This window comes from Polypterus senegalus, chromosome 1 (assembly GCF_016835505.1).
Source record: "Polypterus senegalus isolate Bchr_013 chromosome 1, ASM1683550v1, whole genome shotgun sequence".
Classification (NCBI taxonomy): Eukaryota; Metazoa; Chordata; class Cladistia; order Polypteriformes; family Polypteridae; genus Polypterus; species Polypterus senegalus.
The window spans coordinates 181388363-181414718 of NC_053154.1; the positions used below are offsets into that span (position 1 = coordinate 181388363).

General features: G+C 40.0%; 2 protein-coding genes across 3 annotated transcripts in view; one reads left to right on the top strand and one right to left on the bottom strand.

The window, feature by feature from the left end:
* The first annotated feature begins 10797 nt into the window (after positions 1-10797).
* Positions 10798-26356, top strand: part of LOC120535895 (mitochondrial glutamate carrier 1-like) — a 129420-nt gene continuing 113861 nt past the window's right edge. For both annotated transcript variants that reach the window (XM_039764060.1, XM_039764069.1), the window contains exon 1: positions 10798-10931. The gene's annotated coding sequence lies outside the window, so the exon portion shown is untranslated. The remainder of the gene's footprint in view (positions 10932-26356) is intronic.
* LOC120535905 (zinc finger BED domain-containing protein 4-like) lies at positions 18461-19589 on the bottom strand. Its single transcript, XM_039764083.1, has 2 exons — positions 19391-19589; positions 18461-19306 (listed from the first exon to the last, which is right to left on the bottom strand). Exons 1-2 carry the CDS (start codon positions 19571-19573, stop codon positions 18875-18877), a joined length of 615 nt encoding a protein of 204 aa, XP_039620017.1. The 5' UTR covers positions 19574-19589; the 3' UTR covers positions 18461-18874.

Consider the following 26356-nt stretch of genomic DNA (forward strand, 5'->3'; position numbering starts at 1 on the left):
GTTTTGACTTTGTTTCCTTTGATTCAATTATGAACATCTACTTGTCGCAATACTCTTTCTGCTTATGGGGTCAATCACCTTGGAATTTGTCAACGAAAACTGAAACCTCTATTAAACAGCACTCCTTGCTTTATTCACCTTGATGTGTTCTAAACAAACAGAGATTTGAGAGATTTAAAGTGCAGGAAAGAAAGAATTTTGTCTAAAAACCTGCCTTAACCCTTTAAACTTAGCCTCATTTATGTCCGTTTTCTGCTACTTTGATTTTACAGGCTATAATATCATCCTTCACTCAATATTCATATTCTACCACTAAAAATAAAGGTCAGGCATTTCTCTTTCAGAATTTCTACACCTCCAGAATTAGTTATGTTGTACACATATGTTGCAGCAGAATAAGCTGCAAAATTCAGTAATCTTTTACCACAAGCGTCCAAATACTATAAAAATGTCAGTGAATGTGTCAAGAACAGCCACAAAAAAATATGAAATATCTACAAGTAATATTTCTAGTTTTACTGAATTGGTAGAAAATAACAGAATTCTTTATCTCTGCTTTTTACTCTTTTTTAATTAAGTATTCACAGCATCTGTATCTGTTGATAATCTATGGCCAATGCATCATTTTAGAGGACATACAGTATCTTAGCCTGTCAAAATAGGTATATATTGTTGATAAAGAAATTATATTGTGTATCAGAATTAAAACACCAATAGTTGTAAGATTGAAGAACATCTTTCAAAAAAAAAAAATTCTGAAATATAGAAAGTGGAATGTGGTGTCATTTGAAAGTTGAAATGCCTCTGTCATTTAATAGATGATAGCCGTCTGTCAAATGGTACACAATTTAATCTGCACGTTCAAGAAAGCTGGTTTGCCTTGGGGGCAGGTGTTGTGGTGATACAGCAATTCGGCCATCTTTGAAGAAAGAAAGTAAAACATTGCAATGTGGTATCATGATATGCATTATGGCATTTTAACAGCAAAATACTATAATTATAGAAATGAGTGAATGCATGATTTTGTCCAGTTTTTAAAATTCTGTTTATTTTAAATTTTTTAAACTTTTTTAAAATTTGGTCCCACCGGCTAGTGTGAAACAAGTGGTCTGAGTTTAAAGGTTTAATTTTAGCAGCAATTAATTGACTTCTAAATAAGCAAAGGTAAAAAAGAGAAGGAAAAGGTGGCAGGCAGCCATAATAAGAATTATAAAAAGATCATAATCATTATGCAATTTGTAATTTAATTGTCTTTTCAGGTACATGACCTAGTTTTTCAGTGTTTTTCAATATTTACACATTAGCATATCAATTTCACTTGCATGTATGCACACATACACTGTAAAAGTGTTTATTTAGCTTGTATCACAAAAAACATTTTTGTATTAATTTCAAGTGGTATAAGGTTAAACGGCCCTTTTCAAGTATAATTATGAAAATAAAGACAGGCAATGAGAAAAAAGATAAACTTGAATGGTGTGTACAAGATCTTTATAACCAACATAGTAGAATATTCTAGTTACAGAGAGAAACAGATTTATTGTGTAAGTACACTGTTTATTATACTAATTTCATAAACCATATTTGAATTTAATAATAAAAGAAATTATCACCTACCAATGTCGGCTGTACTGCTTTAACATACAAATGTTGGCATATTGAAGTAAGTGTTTCTGTCTATCTTTTCAACCTCTTCTCTGAATCAAACCACCATGAAAAACCTGAAAAGCCAACAACTCAACCTTAGTCTGAGTTAGAAGTAGTAGTAGTAGTTGTAGTTATAGTTCTGTTTTCATCACAGAGCTAGAGATTCTTGTTATAATGATTTTGTTCATCTTGTCTTTATAGCAGCTTGTATGCATAAAGTTAAACCACTTTTAAAAGACAGGCTAAGTGATACTTTACCTTAAAGTATCTGTGATTTTCCTTCTATCTGTTTTCAGGTTTGTTTATGGGCAGATATTTTTTTTTGGTGCCATATGCCTTGTAAAATACAGTAACATGGGAAAGAAGTTTGAGAGGGGAGTCAAGGATTTGAGTAAAGGTTGAAGTAGATGAATATTTGTTTTGTTAATCCTACAAGTACTTGAATGAAAATTGAGAAAATAAATCCTCATTTCTCCTTCCAAACAACAATGTTGCACACTTTGGCAAAGATTATGTGGAACCTTTTACTCTACAAGGTTGCTGGAACTGAATAAGTGGTATGAAAACAAGTAAGGGAGTAGGTTACATAAGCTGATTTGTGCTTCCTATTTAACAAAATTAAGCTGTATATTTGAATTCATTTGTGTTTAATTTGGAAACTTCTTGCATGTTGTTTGAACATACCAGTAATAATTTCATTGTACTCTGTACACTTGGCAGTGATATTACTACTTAAATTAACTGTAAAATTACAAAAAAACTTCCTTTTTGGGCATTTCAGGTAAGGTTGAAAGGGGCAACTGTTATTCTACCTCTCATAAATTTTTTGAATAAAACAGATCATTCAAAGTTTTTCATTATTTTATAAGTGTACACTTTAAACACATCTGGAAACTGAAAAATGTACAGACTGTGGTATTTAATGGATCTAAAATCCATAATATGTTGGTTTTTCATCTCTACATGTTTTACTGACTCTCCTGAGGAGCACTGCATTCTTAATCAAAGTCATTTCCCTCTCTTTTTCACACTCATTCTGTGTCTTTGACTGTTGCCCTTCTTCCTGCTCCCATTGTGTTTGTCTCTCTTTCTTACTCTCCCACCTGGAAGATTGAGACCTAGCTCTGCTCTCTGCCGTTATAGTAGTGGTCTTGCCCATGGAAAATTCTAGCTTGCTAAACAATCCCATCTTGTATTAAACTTTTGCTGTATGGATACAGCAGAGCAATATACAAGTATAATATATATATATATATATATATATATATATATATATATATATATATATATATATATATATATAAAAGATAAATCTGCAAACACTGTAACCAGACTGCCCCACATGGAATAATAACCTTATCAATCCAGCTACAAAGCCTACTTAATCTGTTTTAGTCATACAGGGTTCCTGGCAGTATTAGGCTCCTAACCAAAGCTAACCTTAGATATAGTGACTGTCTGTTGTAGAACACACTCTTGTAGAAATTAAAAATTCATTATGCTGGACCAGTTTAGGGTCCCAAATTTACTTAATGCACATGATTTTTGGTCGAGGAAAAAGAAAGTATCCTGAGAAAAGTAAATACAGACATGGGGAGAATGTGTAAACCCCCAAAATGACTGGGTTGGAATTCAAACCCTGTCTGTTGGAACTGTGAGACAAAAGTACAAATAACTTCACTGTTATGTACAGTCATAATATCCTACCCTGTTTGTCCAAAATGTGAGTATTCTACAAAATACTAAACCTGTTATCACAAATTGGTGTACCGTGTTTGCTTTTACACATAAACAGTGCTGCTAAATGAAGCATAGGTTGCTTGTTAACACTGTCAGGAGTTGCTTTGTTTGTGTTACTATTTTCTGCAAAGCTGTTATTTTGGTATTTGATTTCTTTAAATGTTTTTGTCACCATTTTGTAAGTTTTTTTAAAATTGGCATTACCATCTTTTTCTGATGGTTTTCATGGGTGCTGGCATTTTCTGTGTGTGGTCGCTACATGATTTGCATGACATATACAGTATTCTGTGAGATAATGCTGGCCATGAATGTGAAAGAAGATCAAACTTAAGGCAGGTAGCCTGTCCGCAGTCTGTGAAACAAGTCTGGTTGTATTTTTTCTCTTTCTACGCGCCTTAATCTAACCAATTGGGTGAGCCTCGATGTTATCAGGTTTCATTGATCAGGTTGCTTAACTGTCTTTCACACTGTAAGCTTGTATATAAGCTCACCTTTTACTGATATAGGAAATCTTTTGTAATACAATTGATCAAACTGTAATGTTGCCAATTTGTCAGAGGGGCCCATGTACAGGACATGTTGTTGACTAACTTAGGTTGTAGGGTTTTTTTTCTTTTTCTAAAAAAACATCCAATGACATTCAACAAATTGGGGTTCATGCATTCCTCCCGATTCTTTTTATTTTTATTAATAAAAAGGGTTGGCATTCTCTCACCTAAACTAAGAGTGAAGCTCATTTATTCCATACTATGAAAATGGCTACACAAGGCAGACGAAACTCAGTGTGACAAAATAAACAATTGAATCATTAGAGAAAGTATTTTTTCGAGTTTTGAAATTAGCTTTGGTTTCTGATTTTGGATTAACATATTGGGTTTGCTGGTATCAACCTTAGAAACATGTCTCTCATCTCGTTCCATTCAAAGATCTTTCTTTTCCATCTCTATTGCACATATTCCCCTTAGTAAAAATTATACTAAAAGGTAATCTTAAGACCCTCATTGTTGGGGACCCGAGTGGCTGGACTAGGTCAAGGGGTCACCCAAGTAAGACTGCTGGCAGATAGAGGGTCATTTCCGGAGGGTGGGAATGGACTGCATGTCTGCATGGGAGGTTGCCAACCGGGATCCCAAGTTGTTTCGTCGTGTAGTGGGTGCAGTAACGCTCTGTACCAGTGCATGCTCCCCAATTTGACTTGAGATTTTACATTCTTACTGTAGCAATATGTGTGGCATTGTCCATTAAACACATTTTTGCATACGTAATATTGGAAGAAAGATGTTTATGCTCAAACCACAAATGATTGAAGTGTTTATTTTTAATGACTAAAATTTCTTAAAACTATCTCACTGAAATGACAGTTAGTCCCAGGAGTTATTGCTATTACTGTACTTTATTGTAATTAGTCATATCTTGCACAGTTATGTAGTTCGTGTAGAGTGTTCAGGTCCTCTGTAAGCCAGTGTGGGGTGGCAGGATCTGCCAACAGAGTGAAGCTGCAGACCGCAATGCCTATGACGTCAGACACGGAACGCTCTTGACAGCGCACTCCATGTAATGACGCGATTTATCATAACGCCCTTTCCCAACGTCACTCGCATCATGCCCTCAGCGAGACAGTATTGACACGCTTATTGCACAGTATGCTGCAGTTGTACAAATTACAACAGTTTCTATTTGGACAAACATAAATGACTTCCAGTCTCATACTTACGTTATCCAACCATTCTAAGCACTTTGCCGATATAAAGTAGTTTTTTTTTTTTTTTTACTATTTTGAATGGTGCTTCATTACGTTTTCTCCCGAACCGTTACATTATAGTAAAAGTAACAAATCTAATTAGCATTTAGTGTTTCAAACAGAATGTACCGCATGAAACTCATACCTAGAGATTTTCAAACTATTAATGTATTTCATATTCCCACTAGCAAATTATAATCATGTGAAACATCCGTCCATCCATTATCCAACCCGCTATACCCTAACTACAGGGTGACGGGGGTCTGCTGGAGCCAATTCCAGCCAACACAGGGCGCAAGGCAGGAAACAAACCCCGGGCAGGGCGCCAGCTCTTCGGTCACTCTTGGGTCATGCTGGTTCTCAAATCATCCTTAATTAGCCTGAGCTTGGAATAGCTGCGCTCAGCATACGCGACCGTTACAGTGATGGTCAAAGCAATGCGTAGCGCTACCGCGACGTTCGGGAAAGAATCGTGCAAGATATTCACTATTCACAGGAACCGACGACCAAAGACCAAACCAAATTTGATAGGTATTAGCTAATACTGTGCCCTGGAGGAACGAGGACCCTATAGAACAGGGTGCCCACAATTTTTCGGCTTATATACTCTTACAATAACCAGGACGAAAAGATCTACCTATATTAACAATATATATATATATATATATGGCATTCGAAGTCTGAATCACAATCTGATTGTATGGGTGGTTACCTACCAGGTAACGCGTATGGTTCGTCTGCAAGTCGGCAAATATCCCCCACGGGTGCCCTCTCAGTTGCGAGAAGCAGATCATAGAATGTTACTTATTTAACTGTCAGATAATGCAAAGAGTACGCGACACGTGTTTCGCCCTATTTTGGGCTCATCAGGCGTACACACTCCACTGCACTCCTCATCGGGGATCGAACCTCGGACGTCAGACAAACGCACTTCGATTGTGACATTTTGAGAAAAAAAGCCCTCTTCCAATTCCACATTCAGCCCATACCTTCCCCAAACATTTTTTTAATTCCTTCTTTAGTCGATTTTAATTGGAAGGCTAACTGGATCACAGCCGGAGTTTTGCAGTAGCTCGCGCGTTTGATCGTGCGTGCGGGATGACCAGTGTATTAGAAGAAAAGAGATCTCAGACTGGCCTGCATGTCAATCAAGTGCCATAGGGAGCATATATGATAAACTAACGTTTTAAAAAAGTTTTTTTTTTTTTTAATGCAACGCGATCTACCTGCACTACCTTTGTGATTTACTGGTCGATCGTGATCGACGCATTGAGCACCCTTGCTATAGGATATAGCAGGCTGGAGAATGACTGACTAAATCATGAAACACACATATATTCCCTCTTTCTCATATATACGCACACACTCAAACACATGTAGTACATATTAATAATCCTGATTTGTAATATGGCATTGCTTCATACAGTGGTTCTCATATTCAGTCCCAGGAGCTGCAGATTTTTGTCCCAACTAATTTTTACTTTTAATTAGACTTCCATCTTGAATTTGCAAGCCAACAGTCTAGGTTAAAACTTGAAAGTTAAAGTGATGCATCAAAACACAAAGATCATTGTTATAACTACCACATAGGGGAGTGTAACCTGTGAGTGGCATTTTAGCACCCAACCCCTAGGCACAACCACACACATACAAGTTCCAGGTACAAATATGAATATATATATAAGAAATAAAGCACACAATCCCAGTCAGGACATCCATCCTGTCCTCTGTCCACTATTATGGGTCTTTTGAGTAGACAAGGAACTATTGAACCAGGTCAGAAAGCCAGTCCATCTCCACCTTTCTTTACAGAGGAAATGTTGAAGGTTGACAAAATTAAAATAAAACATAACAACCTAATTGGTAGAACAGCAGCAACTGATGGGAACTTTTTTTTTTTTTTTTACCCCGTACCTAATCAAGATATTAGAGCATATCCTTCATGCAGTCAAAAGTATATAACAAGGACAACATGACTTCTTCAATATCTTCATCGTCTCCCCTTTCGTCTAATTGTCCAATTGTGTGTGTTCCTTCATCCTCGTTTATATCCAGAATTCTTGGCCTGAATTATGTTCCAACAAGTCGGTCACAAGCAGTCAGGATGTTTTTGATCAATGAAAACAATCAAAAAGAAAACAATACAGAGTGTGAAGTATTTTATTAGGAATATCAACACATTAACTCCACTTTCACTCAGCTTACAGTCAAATTGGCTTATGAATTAAACCCACCAATATGACCACAGCATGTCATAGGAATGCTTAGCTCGATTGATTTCTCTTGCTTTTTACCTCTACTGTACTCCCTGTATTCATGAGGTAAAGTAAAAAAGAAAAAATAAACTCCAGTGTACGACCATAGCAGTTAATCTCCAAGGGAATTTCGTGTCTAGTTGGAAACCATTCAGAAAGTGCAGAAATAATTCAAAAGGACTAAGTTCTCTCAAGTGAAAAAAGCATATATTTTTATTTACTAATATATTGCTGTAAGACAATCTGTATGTCTACAGGAATTGTACTTAAGTGAGTACCTGAAAGACAAAACAGCCCAATTACCACAATATAGTCAGTTGTGAAGGCCAAATTCATCATTTCAAATTATATGCAATTTAATTGTTCCCAATTTAGTAAGTACAGTATACTTTAAAAACTACTAAAATATTTACCTAAACATATGGCAATAGAAATTCTTTTCTCTAAAAGCTTTCATAAAGATTTATTCAAAGTCCGCCATTCCTTCAAGCGCCGACATAAACAATGATTGGCGTATCGAAACTGACATGAAAGGGCGTTCCGCGAATGGCGTTAGGGGCGTTCCGTGATATGAAGGGCATTCCATGTCTGATGTCATAGGTATTACGGGCTGCAGCTAGACCCTTCCCGTATCTGCTAGGAGGCATTCATCTGTAGATAGAATTTTTTTTTAAAGATTTGTTTTTTTTATGTTTCTTAAGGAAATTCTCTGAGGTCAAAGGATGATTTACAGGAGACTAGAAACTGTTCTCCTGCTTGGCATTCTAAACAGGACTGCAATTGTGTTGCTGCCTCCTAATGATGCGTGGTCAGTCCAGTACTAGGGAATGAGGTCAGTGATGTAGTTCTTTCTGGGGCCTCCAGGTGTTACATTGTGCTAATGATTTACCAGTTTATACTGTATGGCTTTCTGACACCCTTGTTGATCACTTTCCTTTCCTATAAGAAAACACCTTATAATTGGTATTTTTTTTTTTACTTATTTAGTAGTTACGTTGGAGAGACCACTAAGTGGCACACATGCAATAAATAAAAGGCACTATATACAAAAAATTTTTTTTTTGAATTATTGATAGATGCTCTTGGCTGCAAAACTGCAATTTTACCATGTGGCAGAGGACTGGGATGATACGTGTGCAAAGAGTTTGTATTTACTTTTTAACTCTGGAAACCCCATCCTAAAAATCTGTGAAATATGTTTAATCCTCAGATTTAAATTTCTCTCATAGGACTATAGGACATTTTCAGTCTTTTTCCTCATCACTTTCATTAAGTAAAAGCAATGGTAATAGTTGTATCATGTAGACTAAACAAAATTGCATCACAATTTTAACACTGTGAAAACACTTTTGAAACATTCCATAGGATTCAAAATGCATTTAGAATAGAAGTCCTGTGCAGTTTTGTTAACAATAATCACTGAATGACCTCACTGGGATAGGCCAAATCAATGTGCATTTAAAGTTAACCAAACAAAGTAATCCCTCAAAATTGTGAAATATTTGGAAAATGTTCTGAAATGTTAAGTACAAGCATGTCAGGTAACCTCAAGAATAATAATGCAATTAACAGAAACATTTACGGACTATACAGGCCCACATCTATGGGGGGACGACAACCATGACACTTGTCAGGGGCCCGAGCTAGATAGGGGCCCGCCCTTTAAGTGGCGTTTTAAAATATATGCACATATTTGAAACAAGAAAGGGGCCTGAACTCTGTCAGCTGCCTGGGGCCCAGAATTTCCTAGGTGCAGGCCTGGACTATACTGATTTAATTAAATAGGAAGCTGGAAAATATACCATTACGGCGAACATTCTGTTTGGATGAAGCAATTAGATGATACAACAAAAGACCACTGAAAAGTCAATAAGTTGAGCATAGTTTTGAATTATGTGCTACAATAGGAAATGTCTATTGGTAGACTGTTACACGGTTAACAATATGGAACACTTGTTCATTGATTTATGACTTGTTTTTATTCATATTGATCTTGTAGACATGATGTTTCTATCACTCTATTCAAATGTAAGTTCTTTATAATCAATGGGACCTTTAAAACATTTAGTAAAAATGTGTGCAACTGCAATGCTGGCATCGGTATTCCATTTTAACAAATGGTTCTGTCCACCCCTTCACTAAATGTGTGCTTTACTCCACCACGGAGTCAGTTTTGTGAATAGTCCTTGTGGCAGTCCATAATATGGCCTATGCATAGGCTTACTTGTAAGGTTATTAGATGCTTTATAGCAGAACAGTTTTCATGGCCAGAATGTTTGCAATCAGACACAGACCTTAAAAATTGGGTGTTTATTTGAAAGTACACTTCACAAAAGGGAGAGACAGTTATTTAATATTACACCTTTATACAGTGAACACCATGGCAAGGCACTTCAACCAAGCACAGATAAATTGCAATCTTTGGCATTTGGAGCAAAGGCAGGTTAAGTGACTTGCTTAGCTTCAAACAGTAAGGGCAATCTATGAATTGACTTGGCACCCTTGTGGTTTAGAATCTGGTTTCTTAGCTCCCAGCCCACCCCCCAACTGCCTGATTTCTGGAAGTTCCTCTCTGACTTAATGCCACCAATGTGCTTTGAAAAATATTTCAAATGTTATGTCAAAATCCTAGTCATTCCTGAGCAGCTGGGTCTTACATCATGGAGCTTTTATTAAAATGACCTCTAGGTAATCCTTAGCCAAATATCAATAGAAACGTGTTTTCTGTAGGCATTGCTGATTTTCTCTGTCAGAAACCATGAAATAAGGTACATCATAGTAGTAAAATTACATTTCAAACTATATGCTCCACAACTAGCAATAGAATCTTGAGTTTATTTTCAAAATTCCTCTTTGGTGAAGCTTTTAAACTAATCACCTTATCGTTCCGTGGGGTATCTCTAAGATTTTTTGTTGTAACTGAGCCCTCATTTCTCCCAATTTTTAATAAGACTGGCAAAAAACTATACGCATGGGGGTGCTGTTGCAAGGTTGAAAATGTGTTTTTTTTCTTCTTGTAATTAAGGGTATAATTCTGTTTCTATAAGTAATATAGTTGTGCCGTTTAAAGCAGAACGGCCCTCGCTGAAAGAAAGCACGAATTTTCTAGGTCCTAATAAATAAATAAAATATTAGTGCAGTGTACCGATAGGCTATGCCCTCTATAGAATCTTCAATTTAATCTCATAAAACTCATTTTTGCATCTACCCCTCTTTAATTTGAAGTAAATATTGCTTCACTTAATTTAAATCTGAAGTTATTTTGTCGATGACTGTCTCGCACGATATCCCTTCTTCACCTGTTCTATCGTTTTTTGTATTGCTATGGTGTCGTTTTAATCCCTCCTTTGGTGTATTCCTTCAATGGCCGCTAGATGGCGCTAATTGTCCTTTTGGGATGCTAACATTTTAGTCACTCAGATGCACACAAACCCGGTCTGCACATCGGCGTTCACGCACCTCTAATTCGTGTCACCGTGTAAAAGGCCTATTCGTTACCCCTAAGCGGACGGACTTAATGCAAAGGGGAGCAGCGCAACGTTACGCAGGTAAGGAACATGTCAACTGCTGTCCGCGATGGTGTCTGCAGGCGCCTTGCAATACGGGGGCGCGTGGATGCACTGCTGGTAGGTTCGCGGCTCACCTTAAAGGGACCAGCACGCTTATATACGCCAACTGGGTATTAAGCCTGTGGAATTATTTCGTGGTGTTTAATCCTACTGTTAATATTAATAGTAATAACAGGCCGTGGACTGAGTTTGTTAAGGCAAATATCCAACAAGATGGTTTCGACGGTAAACTAACGCCCACACGACAAGATGATTATGTTTAAATTCCACTACCCTTCCAGCTTCTGAAGGAAGGGTTGAATTTGGTTAATTTTTATAGACAGTGGGATGAACCTTCATCCCATTGCAGTTTAAGAATGGGAATATGTGCCACATTTGCGTCTTTTTTATTTAATTGTACCAGATACCTGCTTATAATAATAAACTACTACGCGTCCTGCCATAAAGCATCGTCCACAAACATCTCAGAGATTTGTTACACTATCCTTGATATTCCTGCAGAGCAGACCTGATATTTCAGCTAGAAGCTTCTCACTTTGATAAATTATTAATAGGTACTGATGAATGCCTCCCCTGTGGAAAGCTGGAAGGTGGGGCTTGATTACATTTTTAGCAGACCGCGCTCGGCTTTAGTTTGCCTTTATAAACATTTTGCTGTTAATAAGGGTAGTTATTATTTCAAACGGCAAGACACGTGTGTCTGAACCGGGTAAATATCGATTCCTCCCAACACAGAGGGGTATCGCGGCCAGACGAGCGATGGGCTGGAGGGATGCGGCTTTTATCAGCACCCCGTAAACCCGCGTTTTCCTCGTGGGGTTCAAGTTTGCATTCACAGTGCAACCAGATCATTAGCCAATACAGGCCAGAAACTTTGATGTCAGCGATGTAACGGTGTTTTATTAATTTATTTTACTTTATGGAGACACAACATACCTAATTAACACGAACAGTCATTTTTCAATGATTATTGATGCAGGAAGTTTCATGAAACAGACGTGCTAGTTGTCGTTTTTGACTCAAACCCAGTGTTGCCAAGTACTGCAGTCAAAATCCATCAGTCCCCCAATTTTGAGAGTTGTCCCCAATTCTGAAAAGCCTAAATGTCTTAGATATGTTTTACTAATTTACAAGGTTAATAAAGACTGTTTAAAAAAGGAACACCGTTTTATTATAAAGAAAGGTCTTCTCACGTACTAGTGAATTATGTAGCAGCCACAATCAATATTTAAAAAGATTCTTAATGGGAAAAAAAATCCTATCCAACCGTAAATCTGCAAAAGAAAGGCATATTTTTGCAGAACTTTTAGAGAAAGTTCACAAATGCCGGGCTAAAAATGTTTGCCTTGATAAATAGTCATGCTAATGAAACAGTTTAATAATACAATTAAGTTTAAGGCGCTTACTGCATATACATCATTTACGGGAAACACCACTGTATCATGTTAACATATAAATGCAGTGTTCTGTGCTCTTACATGATTATTTTAAAATGGAATTAAGATAGTGTTTATCCACAATTATATTTAACTACAGTTTCATATACAAGCCAAAAGTTAGAAAAGTAAAGGTAATCACTTAAATAATATCAATAATATAATATACTACCTGTAAACTCTAATTTTGTACTCCATTTACTGCTGAATGTCTGCCTGTAGTTTGATGCTTTGAGAGCTCTCATGACACATTGCAAATTGTTGTATTAAAACATACTCAAAATATTTTATTCAAATCTTGTGAAGCTAAGCCGAGTATTTTACAGAACACAGCAAGCAAATACTACCACTAGATTTGTCTTTATGATTAGCTGGAACTTAGAATCTTGTGAAGTTTAAAAAAATGGACAGAAAGAGCAGAAGGCTGGGGCCATTGTCACAAGGCTCATCAATCCCAAGCCACTCCAGCAATCTAACCAGTTGTACATGAGCTTCGAGATGAGTGGGCAGAGCGGGGACAGATGGCTGTTGCAATGTGCAATTGGTTATTACTGGATGATGCTTTCATCAAGCACTTGAGGCGGGGAAAGATATGGAAGCCTGTGTCCACATGAAGGTGATTCAAAAAGAAAAAATAATTCTTCCTTATTTTTAAGAAATTATCCTGTTTTACATTTTTGTTTCCCTATATTATTCTAACATGAAACTCCCTCCCTATTTTTCACCCATGACCCTGATTTCTCAGCATAAATTCTACCTGACCTGGAAACTCTGCTTACATCTCCAGGAAACTGGTTCACAATCTTGTCCTTGTGTAGAGTGTTTGTGTTCTCTCAGTGATTGCCTGGTCATTTATCTTTATTTTGTTGTGTATTAGGTTGAGTGGAGCCTGAGAATAAAAGTGAGAATGTCCTGCAATATAACTGGCCAGGGTTAGCTCCAACCATACAGTATGTGTGTTGATGCCAGGGTAGACTTAACCTTCACAAGCATGAAATTGAATTAAGTGGGGTTCAATAAATGAATAAATTGGATGGACATTTAAATGAAAGACAACTGACCATGCAAACAATATTTTAGTAAATCAGAGGAGCTCACATGTAGTTATCTCCTCATGGTTCATTTGTTTAATGCAATATATGTGTAGTTTAGAATGTGTTTCTTTTTCACCAAGTCTATCTACCGATTCATTTTTATCCATTTATATTTCTTAATTTTTATGCACCTGTCTTTATTTATTGCATAATAATTGTTTTGAAATGTGAATTTTTTTCTGCCTCCATCTTCATGCACTCTCTGGCCAGCTGTGTTAACATTAAAACAGGCACAGTTTACTACTGCACTATTTGAGAGCTTGAAAGAGAGTCACAAATATCGTATGAGGAGATAATATTGTTGAACCGCCACCTTATCGTGGTGGAGGGGTTTGCGGTCCCAATGATCCTAGGAGCTATGTTGTCCGGGGCTTTATGCCCCTGGTAGGGCCACCCAAGGCAAACTGGTCCTAGGTGAGGGCTGAGACAAAGAGCGTTCAACAAACCTCCAATGAAAAATAAAACTTGGACAACGCTTTCCCTTGCCCGACGCTGGTCACCGGGCCCCTCTGGAGCCAGGCCTGGAGGTGGGGCTCGATGGCGAGCCCTGGTGGCCGGGCCTGCACCCATGGGCCTGCCGGGCACAGCCCAAGAGGTAACGTGGGTCCTCCTCCCCATGGGCTCACCACCTATGGGAGGGGCCAAGGAGGTTGGGTGCAGTGTGAGTTGGGTGGTGGCCGGGCGGGACCTTGGCGGTCTGATCCTCGCTACAGAAACTGGCTCTTGGGACGGAATGTCACCTCTGAAGGGGAAGGAGCCTGAGCTAGTGCGCGAGGTCGAGAGGTTCCGCTAGATATAGTCGGACTCACCTCGACGCACAGCTTGGACTCTGGAACCAATCTCCTTGAGAGGGGCTGGACTCTCTACCACTCTGGAGTTGCCCCGTGAGAGGCCGAGCAGGTGTGGGCATACTTATTGCCCCCACTGAGCCTGTGCATTGGGGTTTACCCCGTGGACGAGAGGGTGGCCTCCTCCGCCTTCGGGTGGGGAAGGGTCCTGACTGTTGTTTGTGCGTATGCCAACAGCAGTTTGGAGTATCCACCCTTTTGGAGTCTCTGAGGGGTTGCTAGAGGGCATACCTTCTGGGATTCCCTCGCTTTGCTGGGAGACTTCAATGCTCACGGGCAATGACAGTGAGACCTGGAAGGGCGTGATTGGGAGGAATGGCCCCCGATCTGAACCCGAGCGTGTTTTGTTATTGACTTCTGTGCTCGCCACGGATTGTCCATAACAACACCATGTTCAAGCATAAGGGTGTTCATATGTGCACTTGGCACCAGGACACCCTAGGCCTCAGGTCGATGATCGACTTTGTGGTCGTGTCGCCGGACTTGCGCCATATGTCTTGGACACTCGGGTGAAGAGAGGGGCGGAGCTGTCAACTGATCACCACCTGGTGGTGAGTTGGCTTCATGGTGGGGAAGATGCCGGTCAGACCTGGTAGGCCCAAACGTGTTGTGAGGGTCTGCTGGGAACGGCTGGCAGAGTCCCCTGTCAGAAGTAGCTTCAACTCCCACCTCCGCAGAACTTCAACCACGCCCCGAGGGAGGTGGGGACATTGAGTCCAATGGGCCATGTTCCGCGCCTCTATTGTTGAGGCGGCTGACCGGAGCTGTGGCCGCAAGGTGGTCGGTGCCTGTCGTGGCGGCAATCCCCAACCCGCTGGTGGACACCGCGTGAGGGATGCCGTCAAGCTGAAGAAGGAGTCCTATAGGACTTTTTGTCCTGTGGGTCTCTGGAGGCAGCTGATAGGTACCGCAGGCCAAGCGAACGCTGCTTCGTTGTTGCTGAGGCAAAACTCGGGCATGGGAGGAGTTTGGAGAGGCCATGGAGAACACTTCGGACGGCTTCGAGGAGATTCTGGTCCACCGTCCGCGCCTCAGGAGGGGAAGCAGTGCAGTGTCAACACCGTATATGGTGGGATGGTGCGCTGCTGACCTCACTGACGCTGGGTCGGTGGGAGGAGTACTTCAAGACCTCCTCAATCCCACTAACATGCCTTCCACGAGGAAGCAGAGCCTGGGGACTCTGAGGTGGGCTCTCCCATCTCTGGGACTGAAGTCACCGAGGTGGTCAAAAACTCCTTGGTGGCAGGGCCCCGGGTGGATGAGATACCGAGTTCCTTAAGGCTCTGGATGTTGTAGGACTGTCTTGGTTGACACGCCTCTGCAACATCGCATGGACATCGGGACAGTGCCTCTGGATTGGCAGACGGGGTGGTGGTCCCTCTTTAAAAGGGGACCGGAGGGTGTGTTCCAACTATAGAGGGATCACACCTCAGCCTCCCTGGAAAAGTCTATTCGGGGTTCTGGAGAGGAGGGTCCGCCGGATAGTCAACCTCGGATTCAGGAGGAACAGTGTGGTTTTCGCCCTGGTCGCGAACAGTGGACCAGCTCTTCACCCTTAGCAGAGTCCTGAGGGTGCATGGGAGTTTGCCCGACCGGTCTACATGTGTTTTGTGGACTTGGAAAAGGCATTCGACCGTGTCCCTCGGGAATCCTGTGGGGTGCTCCGGGAGTATGGGGTACCGGACCCCTGATAAGAGCTGTTCGGTCTCTGTACAACCGTGTCAGAGCTTGGTCCGCATTGCCGCAGTAAGTCGAGCCCGCTTCCAGTGAGAGTTGGACTCGCCAGGGCTGCCCTTTGTCACCATTCTGTTCATAACTTTATGGACAGAATTTCTAGGCGCAGCCAGGGTGTTGAAGGGGTCCGTTTGGTGGACTCAGGATTGGGTCACTGCTTTTGCAGATGATGTTGTCCTGTTTGCTTCATCAGGCCGTGATCTTCAGCTCTCTGGATCGGTTCGCAGCTGAGTGTGAAGCGGCTGGGATGAGAATCAGCACCTCCAAATCCGAGAGCATGGTCCTCAGCCGAAAAGGGTGGAGTGCCCTCTCAGGGTTGGGGAGAGATCCTGCCCCAAGTGGAGGAGTTCAAGTATCTCGGGTCTTGTTCACGAGTGAGGGAAGAATGGAGCGTGAGATCGACAGGCGGATCGGTGCGGCATCCGCAGTGATGCGGCTCTGCATCGGTCTGTCGTGGTGAAAAGGAGCTGAGCCGTAAGGCAAAGCTCTCAATTTACCAGTCGATCTACGCTCCTACCCTCACCTATGGTCATGAGCTATGGGTAGTGACCAAAGAACGAGATCGCAATACAAGCGCTGAAATGAGTTTCCTCCGCAGGGTGTCTGGGCTTTCCCTTAAAGATAGGGTGAGAAGCTCAGTCATCCGGGAGGGGCTCAGAGTAGAGCCGCTGCTCCTCCGCATCGAGAGGAGTCAGATGAGGTGGCTCGGCATCTGATCAGGATGCCTCCTGGACGCCTCCCTGGTGAGGTGTTCCGGCACGCCCAACCGGGAGGAGGCCCCGGGAAGACCCAGGACACGCTGGAGGGACTATGTCTCCGGCTGGCCTGGGAACGCCTTTGGGATTCTCCCGAAGAGCTGGAAGAAGTGGCCGGGAGAGGGAAGTCTGGGCCTCTGCTTGCTGCTGCCCCGCGACCACCTCGGATAAGCGGAAGAGATGGATGGATGGATGGATCTGTGCGGGCAATCGAAAGGTTGCCGGTTTGAATCCTATAAATGCCAGAAGTGACTCTACTCCGTTGGGCCCTTGAGCAAGGTGCTTAACGTGAAACTGCTTCATCCCGGGTATGATGTTAATCTGCATGCAGCTCTACATTAATTTACAGGAAAACTTGGGGGTTGGTGGCAGGATTGGCACTCCCCACCATAAAAAAAACAAAACAAAAAACTCACTCTGTTCCAGTGTGGTGGTGAGGTGTCACTCGCTGCAACTGCGTCCTAATCCTGGTGATTCCTTGTGTGGTGGTGGTGGGTGGGACAACATGCTAACAGCGCATTCTCCCAAACTCTCTCTCTCCTACTATGTTAATTTTAAAAAGCACTATGGATAGAAATTTGTTTTTGTTGAGAGCCCTATTTAGGCATTGAGAAAGTACACTGTCAAGTTGCTCTGTTCGTTCTTTTCTGCTCTGAATAGCTGCTGGGAAAAGCAGACTAACATTCTGGTGTTGATCTTTGCCTAATCACCTTATGTCTTAATCTCATCATCTGTGACTTCCTCATCTTTTTCTTTTTTGCATCTTTTTATTCTGGGATGGATTAATCTTACCTCCTTGGCATTTTTTTATTTATGGCATAAGCAATCCCTAATTTTGCTTCTGTCATTAGGCATTAGTCCTCTATGCTTCTTGCATATGACAACCCTCCTATTTTCCAACTCACTGCCTGGGCTCTGTGAGCCATTGCATCATTAGGATTTGAGGGCAGCAGGATTAAGTGTCCTCACTCCATCTGTCTTGTCATTGCATTTCCCTATCAGTTTGTATACTGTATCACTAGAGGCAGACATCACATATGATAGAAATAGACAAGACAAACCATACCACTATGTGGATTTTTTCTTTTCAAGTTATTCTTGTATTAAACTGGTCAGTCAAAAAGTCTCCTTAAAATAGCCTGGAGATATTAGGGGTGCAACGATACACAAAATTTACGGTTCGGTACTTTGGTGTCACGGTTCGATATTTTTTCGATACAAAAAAATTTTCATGCCTTTTTTAATTTGTAATTTATTAAAATTATATATATTTCTTTTAACTCAAAAATACAGTTTTTAAATTAAATGTTGCTGAAAAAACAAAATAATAAAAAAATAAAAGAGTTTGGAAACGAGTTTATTACAGAGAAAGGTCCCTTTCCAAAATAAAAGCTATGCTATACCCTTCTTCTGGGGTATATTCTCAGTAGCATATTGAACATATCATGTCCCCATAAAATGAACCACTCTCTGATGGACCACCCCTCACACTCATCTTCTGGAGTGCTAGCACTTAGCTGCATATACAACAAAAACAACTTAAATAAAAATATGTATTGCACAGAAATGCCTTCCTAAATATATTTTGAAACATTTGAAATGTTCTAAAATAAGGTATCAACCACATACAGTTCTGCATTATTTGGGGATCCCTGACTGTATTTTCTATACTTGGTAGAATATAAAACAAACACACCCAATCCCTGACATGAAAACAATTTTAGAACCATTGTTCTATGGTGTACAGAAAACACATGAAAACTTAAATCTGGTAAAGCTATACTTCACATATTTTCTGTTGTGCATACTTAGCACCATGTAAAACCAAAAAACCACCATGTAAAGAATAAAAAATAAATAAAAATAAAAGCTATTCTATACCCTTCTTCTGGGGTATAGTCTCAGCAGCATATTAAACAAATCAGGTACCCATAAAATGAACCACTCTTTAATGGACCTCCCCTAACACATCTTCTGGAGTGCTAGCACTTAGCTGCATATACAACATAAACAAGTTAAATAAAAGGTCCACTTAAATACAAACCAAAACATAGTTTACTCAATTTCCATGTTCTTCTTCAGAAAAATTAGGATGTCCACATGTTCTGCTGACAGTACAGATCTGCTTGCTGTGACAATGTCACCTGCTGTGGAAAACACCCTCTCACTTGGGACAGAGGTTCCAGGTACAACCAAGTAACACTGTGCCAACTTGGAAAGATGAGGGTACAAGCTCTGATGTTTCTTCCACCATCTCAGTGGGTTATCATCTGTGGGAATGCAGTCTGCTAACCTGTACAAGTTAATTTCCTCCTCTGCCACTTCGGCTGCAGACCTGGTCCTTGGCTCCTGTGCCATGAACAGTTCTCCAAACAACTCCTTCATGGCCAACTTTTTCTCTGGTGGAGATGCTGATGGTGAATCTGAAGAGTTTGCTGTTTGAGTCTCTGCGGAGGTCGCAGTTTCTGTGGTGCCTGCGGCTTGGTCCTGAGGAAATATAAACAACCAAACCATTAACAGTAAATCAAGCAGTAGCAAAATAAAATTTGAAAAATGAAAAAAAAACCCTACTTGTTCAATGCTCAGGACAAGCTCTGTGGTGAGTGCTCCATAGACTCTCAGCTGAGTGACATCATCCAAGTGTCGCTGGGACTTGAATCGAGGATCTAAAGCTGTGCACTTGTGTAGGTAATTCTGAAGGGCAGGATCAGCGTATCTCTGCTCCAGGTCCTCCCTGATGTTTTTTTTTTGCATCTCTCACTGCTGGGCTGTCATCATCAGACTGTGCCATAGAGTTCAGGATGTTCATTTTAAGTGGCAGGATCATGGATGCCGTTGGAGATGATGCTTCACACATCATGACTGTCACAGTTTTTAGGGTTTTCATGAGTGTAATGAGATTTTCAGCCAGTGCATGTTCTTCCTGAGTTAGATTCTGAATGTTCTTCATACTCTTCTTCACAGTGTTGTCGGCCATAGCAGCATACACCGCAGCTTGCTGTTCAAGGTATCTTTCCATCATATCATGAGAGGAGTTCCACCTAGTTGGAACATCTTGAATGAGTTTTTTTTCACTAAGCTGCAGCAATTGCTGTTTTTTCTTAAACACATTGCATCCTGTTGTGCTTCTGTGAAAGAAGGAGACAATTCTTCTCATCTTTGCCAGGAGATGGGAAACCTTCTGCACTGCCATTCCTTTCTAAGCAGCTATATTAATAGTATGTGCAAAACATCCGATTTGTGGCCCCAGCCCAGCAGCTGTGACAGCATTAACTATGTTCTTAGCATTGTCAGTAGTTACAGGTATTGTCACATTTGGTCGCACTAACTTCCAAAGCTTCTGACAGACCTTTGGCTAAGTCGTCAGTGGTGTGACTTTCGACCAGGCGTGTCTGCAAAACACAGTTTTTCATCTGCCATTCCGGATTAATGTAATGTGTGGTGACAGTCAGGTAGCTCTGTGTAGCTCTTGACGTCCAGCCGTCTGAGGTCAGAGCAACAGCGGGTGCTGCTGACACTGCAGTCTCTAATTTAGCTTTTGTCTCCTTGTACAAAGCAGGAACTGCGGTATCGGTGAAATAAGTTCGTGAAGGAATACTGTAACGGGGCTCAAGTACTCTCAGCATTTCCTGAAACCCGGTGTTTTCTACAACAGAAAAGGGTCCCATGTCGACAGCAATAAAAGTTGCAATTGTCCTGTCAATTTCTTTTGCCCTCTTAGAATCATGTGCTAACGGCTGCCTAAATGACTCGGGTAAAGTTTGTAGCATGCGTGCTTGTTGTTGTTTTTGTCTGCTTCCACTTGTCTTTGCACTAGGGTGATGTCGGCGTAAATGCGCAGTCATATTTGTTGTGTTCCCACCGATGTAATTAAGCATTGCGTGGCACATCCGACATACTGTTGTAGTTTTGTCCACAACACGCTTACCATCAGGGTCATACTTCACATGAAAGCCAAAATAGTTCCAAACGCCAGATTTCAATGACGGTGGAGGAGGTTCAACTTCGGGTGGCGTTGAGGCAGTTGCCATGCTGCATCGAGCTTAGCTTCTGTCTCGCTAGCTTGAGTGAATGCATGTGGGCGGCGCTCAGTGGATCTGCGCTCGACAATGCAGCCTAGGCGGAGTAGTCGAACGCAGATCCACTGAGCTCTCAACACAGACGGCATCGTCAGAAGAAAAGCTGATCAAAATACATATGCGTACCGAACCGAAAGCACTGTATCGAACGGTTCAATATCGATACATGTATCGTTGCACCCTTAATAGATAGATAGATACTTTATTAATCCGAAAGATAAGGTGCAGTTAAACTATAGTCAAATGAAGCCACTTGACTACAGACGGGTGACCTCCACTTAACAAATTATTTAACTTCTAAAACCAAATGGCTGCACCAGTGATCATTTAGGTGTGTCATTTTAAAAGGGGTGAATGTTTATGTGATCAATTATTTTGTGTTTAAATTTACACCATTTTACAGATATCTGTTTTTACTTTGATACTAACAAGTCTTTTTCGGTTGATCAGTGTCAAAATAGCCATATTTAATCCACTTTAGTTCAATATTGTACAACAATAAAATCCAAAAACTTCTAAGAGGGTGAATACTTTATACAGTATAGCACACTATATACATTTACTGGATTTTGTGCTTATGGCACCTCCCTCATTCAGTGGAAATGCATGTTAGTTTAAATAATCTATCAGTCTATTGATATTGTTAAATTTCAATCTATTTTTTTTTTTTTTAAAGTTTTACCTATACAGATTCTTGCATCTTCCCCTCACCAATCAGGCTTGAAGTTTGCAGCTTCACTTGAGCAGAAGCAACATAACTGTATCCAATGACTCAATGTACCCTAAATTGGCATTTCCTACATGTACAATACTCATTATTAGTGAAGAGCAAGGGTTACGTACTGTAGGAGATATCTACCAACTGCATAACACTGCAGTATTTCTGTTGAATTGTAGAGATGGTTGCTACACTGCAAATCAATTAATTTTTGTATTCTTCACTAAGTAAAGGACCACAGCATTTGCACATGTTTCCAACTGTAAAGCAAGCAAAAACATAGATAATTAAACCACACATCATTTATATTCAAGGACATATACATTAGGTTGAACACACAGTAAAACACAGTAAATATAAATATGATTAACATAAACAAACCGTGACAGAGTTAGTCCACAAACATTATAAGTTACAAAGGAACAGAAGAAAACAAACAAACAAAACAAAAACCCACCAGGTAATAGCATTCTAGGAGAAAATAAACTTGTAATTGGTCCATGGTTGGTATGAAGTGACAGTAACACATTTCCAGTGGCATAGGCCAACTGGCCATCAATCTCCCTCTGGGCATTCTGCTATAGTAATACATGTTATACTTGTAAGCTGTCTAATAAATAGATTACATCCTTACATTCTTGGATTTTAAGGCTCACTTCTTTCTTTGTCACATCCCATGGGCAGAGGTACTAACTTGGTAATGTAGAAGTAGCAGCAAGTGCCCCACAGAAGAGAAACAGAAGAGATTGAGCATTATTAAGAGCTCATAATGATTTGTATTTGTATTTTTGTGCACATGACTCTCAAACACAGGTACAGTATGAACAGGTAATAAGCATGTTTAATGAGGGTATGATAAAGGTAATGTGTCTTCAGTCTGCATTTAAATGCTGAGATAGAAAAGGGTTCCTTAGCAAAGGCCGGCAGATAATTTCAAAAAGATTCCAAAAAAACAAAAAAACTCTTACAATTTGAAAATTTCTCCAATTATAACCATTATACTACATACTTAATCAACTTTAATATATATGTAATTTTCTTTCCATAGTTAAGCTGGTTAGAAATTTCACTTTAATGAATATATGCATTTAATTGAATTAGATTATTTTTTCATGGGCGCCCCACAAACAAAATCATAGTAGAAGAAAAATAAAATGTACTTTTTAGTGCATTTTTTAATAAAATCATGTCTCAAAATCTTTTTTTTTATATTGATTTAAATTATATTTATATAGTAATATTTGATATGACAGCCTAAATAAGTAGTTGGTCTGAATTTTGAAATTAAAATCATGATTTTCTGTTCTGTGCATGGTTAAAATTAAAAGAATGTTAATGTGAATTAAAAGTTAAAGAATGCCCCGGTCTTGATTTTGTTTTCACTTCTGTTTCCAGCGATCTGTTTGTAGCATGCATTGTTGCAATGTTATTTTTCTTGGTGGTTTATTAAATTACAGATTTTTTCAAGTGTTCATTTTTCCCCTGTGCTTAAAACTCATGAAAAAAAGTACTTTTAGCCAGCAGTTGGTAGCGCAATAGCGCGAACTATTGCAGTGTTAGTTTTCTCTGTTATTCAAGGTTTTCTCAGTTTTATTCAATGTTTTTACATTTAGTTTACTATTACGCTGTGCATTCTATGGTATAATTATATTTGTGCTTAAAAACTAAAAAAATCTATATTTACATACAGTTCATATGGTCTGGAACAGATTAATTGTATTTACATACAATCCTATGTGGGGAAATTGCTTTGGTTCACGACCAAATCGGTTTACCTCCAAATACGAACCTGATTGAAAGAAATAACGATGATCAAATCCTTGATGACAGCCACACTCATAACAGTCACAAAACAATTACATTGACAATCATGTTACATTATTTTTAAAATGTTTCCTTTTCTTTGTCATAACTTCTTTAACACACTAGTTCTCCGCTGTGAAGCGTGGGTATTTTGCTATGTAGATATATATATATATATATATATATATATATATATATATATATATATATATATATATATACTAATAAAAGGCAAAGCCCTCACTGACTCACTCACTCACTCATCACCAATTCTCCAACTTCCCGTGTGGGTAGAAGGCTGAAATTTGGCAGGCTCATTCCTTACAGCTTACTTACAAAAGTTGGGCAGGTTTCATTTCGAAATTCTATGTGTAATGGTCATAACTGGAAGCTATTTTTCTCCATCTACTGTAATGGACGTTAGCTCAATGGCCGTGGGGGGGCGGAGCTGCATGTGACATCATCACGCCTCCCACGTAATCACGTGAGCTGACTGTGACCACAGTACGTAGAAAAGAAGGAAAAGCTCCCAAACAGCGCTGAAGAAAAATGCCGAATACTTTATTTGCGAGATACAAGTTTAATGAGAAGACATGAGGTATAAACGAGACTTTGGATCACTTTGTAACGGAGTTAAAATTGCTGTAGCGAGAAACTTTTAAGTGCCGGGTCTTAGCTAACATTAAATAAAGCCGTGGACATCGCAAGAGAGCAGCTCACGTGAACTGACTAAACGCATTATGAGTGATCACTTCCATGCATCAAACTGTTCAAAAAACGCATTACACAATTGACAAGGTGATGGCTTTATATGTCGTTCGTTTATAAAACAGCGGAGAAGCTGTGTAAAGGCTGTTTCACAAAAAACCAGCAGAGCTTTTTATATGAGCAGGCAGTCAGCTAAACAAGGGAATCAATAAATATCTATAATCGTAATAAATGAACAAAAAATAACGTACAAGCCGCGGATTAAATAAAGGAAATGGGTACCTGAACAGTAAAGTAAGTCTTGAATAGCTACACAATAACTATAAGAATTGTAATAAACGAACAATAAAACAGTACAGAACCGCGAAGAAAGGAGAAACGATGGTCTTATGTGGCGTTCGTTTATAAAGCAGCAGAGAAGCTGTGTGAAGGCAGCTACAAAAAAAAAAAACAGCAGAGCGCCACACTCTGAATGTATTCCTTGCATCACCGTTATACCGTCTGATCTCCCATTTCAATTCAAATGCCTCAAATTTCCAGTAAGGCTCTGCTTCGCGTTGACAATTAATAAGTCTCAGGGACACACCCTACAAGAGGTTGCCATTGATTTGAGGCAACATTGCTTTCCTCCTGGACAAAACTATACGTTGCATTCTCAAAAGTAATCTCAGTGCACAGCTTGGTCATATTACAACCGGACTGCTGAACTGACAACGTGGTATACAAAGAGATCCTTAACAGATAGTTATTGGTATATTTTCCCTCAGTTTAAAAAGGTTTTCTTTTCTTCTTAATAAAAATTTAAAAGCAGTTCTTCGCGCGCTGGGATTTGGCTGTATTTTGTATGTATACAGTATATATATATATATATATATATGTATATATGTGTCTGTGTATATATATTTATACTAATAAAAGGTAAAGCCCTCACTGACTGACTCACTCACTCACTCATCACTAATTCTCCAAGTTCCCGTGTAGGTAGAAGGCTGAAATTTGGCAGGCTTATTCCTTACAGCTTCCTTACAAAAACTGGGCAGGTTTCATTTCGAAATTCTATGCATAATGGTCATAACTGGAAGCTATTTTTCTCCATCTACTGTAATGGAGTTGAGCTCGAAAGCCGTGGGGGCGGAGTTTCGTGTGACATCATCACGCCTCCCACGTAATCACGTGAACTGACTGTCAACGCAGTGCGTAGAAAACCAGGGAGAGCTCCAAAAAGCGCTGTAGAAAACATGCATTATACAATTGAGAAGGCAGTGAAACAATAAGAAGCGAGCAAATGACATATACAACCATATTCATGAGTGCTGCTACTTCGGAAACAAAGCAAGGTGTAAACCTAAAGTTTAAATTAAGTTCATAGACAGGCTGCCGCTGGCGTTTGTCATGCCCACGGGTAATGCGGGATACAAGTTTAATGAGAGGATGCAGGATATAAACGAGAGTTTTGATCACTTTGTAACTAAGTTAAAATTGCACGTGAAGGGCTGTGCTTATGCAAATTCCAAGAGACTGTGTTTGTGGGGGATTGACAGTTAAGGCGGGTGGGGGAGTCACGTCATCATCTCCCCTCCCATTCACCTCATTTCGCTCTGAGCTGAGCTCCACAGCTAACGCACGCAGTGTTACGGAAGCGACTTTGTGACGCTGCCACCAAATACTCACAGAAAAATCCACAAGTTAATACACATGCTGTCTCTGCAGTTTCTCCACACTAAATACTCTAGGCACTACTTACAAAAGGTTACATTGACAATCGTGTTACGTTATTTTTAAAATGTTTCTTTTTCTTAGCACAAGCACAGCTGAGAAGCTTCGATGCATGTGCTCAATAATGCGTTAAAAAATCACGCATTTAATCACACTTTGCATTCCAAGCAAAGGGGAACTTCTCTCAATGCATGATTTCCTGGTACACCGATTACATTGATCAGCGCTTCCCGATTCATTTTAACCTCGCACCCCCTTGGTTTGAGAAGAACTATGAAAAAATATGAGGTTAACGCAGAAAAACAGATCACCAATTGAAGCTTTATGAATAATCGATTCACCATCAATAATCATTTTATAATTTTTCCGCCACTAGCCATGATTAAATGAACGGTAAAAAAGTAACAGCGAAGTGAGGGTGACTTATTCAGGCAGGCAGGCGACAGCTCAATAGCTCGAATTTGGATATAAGTAGGTTCTATTTAGTCGCCAGAAATATCTTTGTTAGGAATG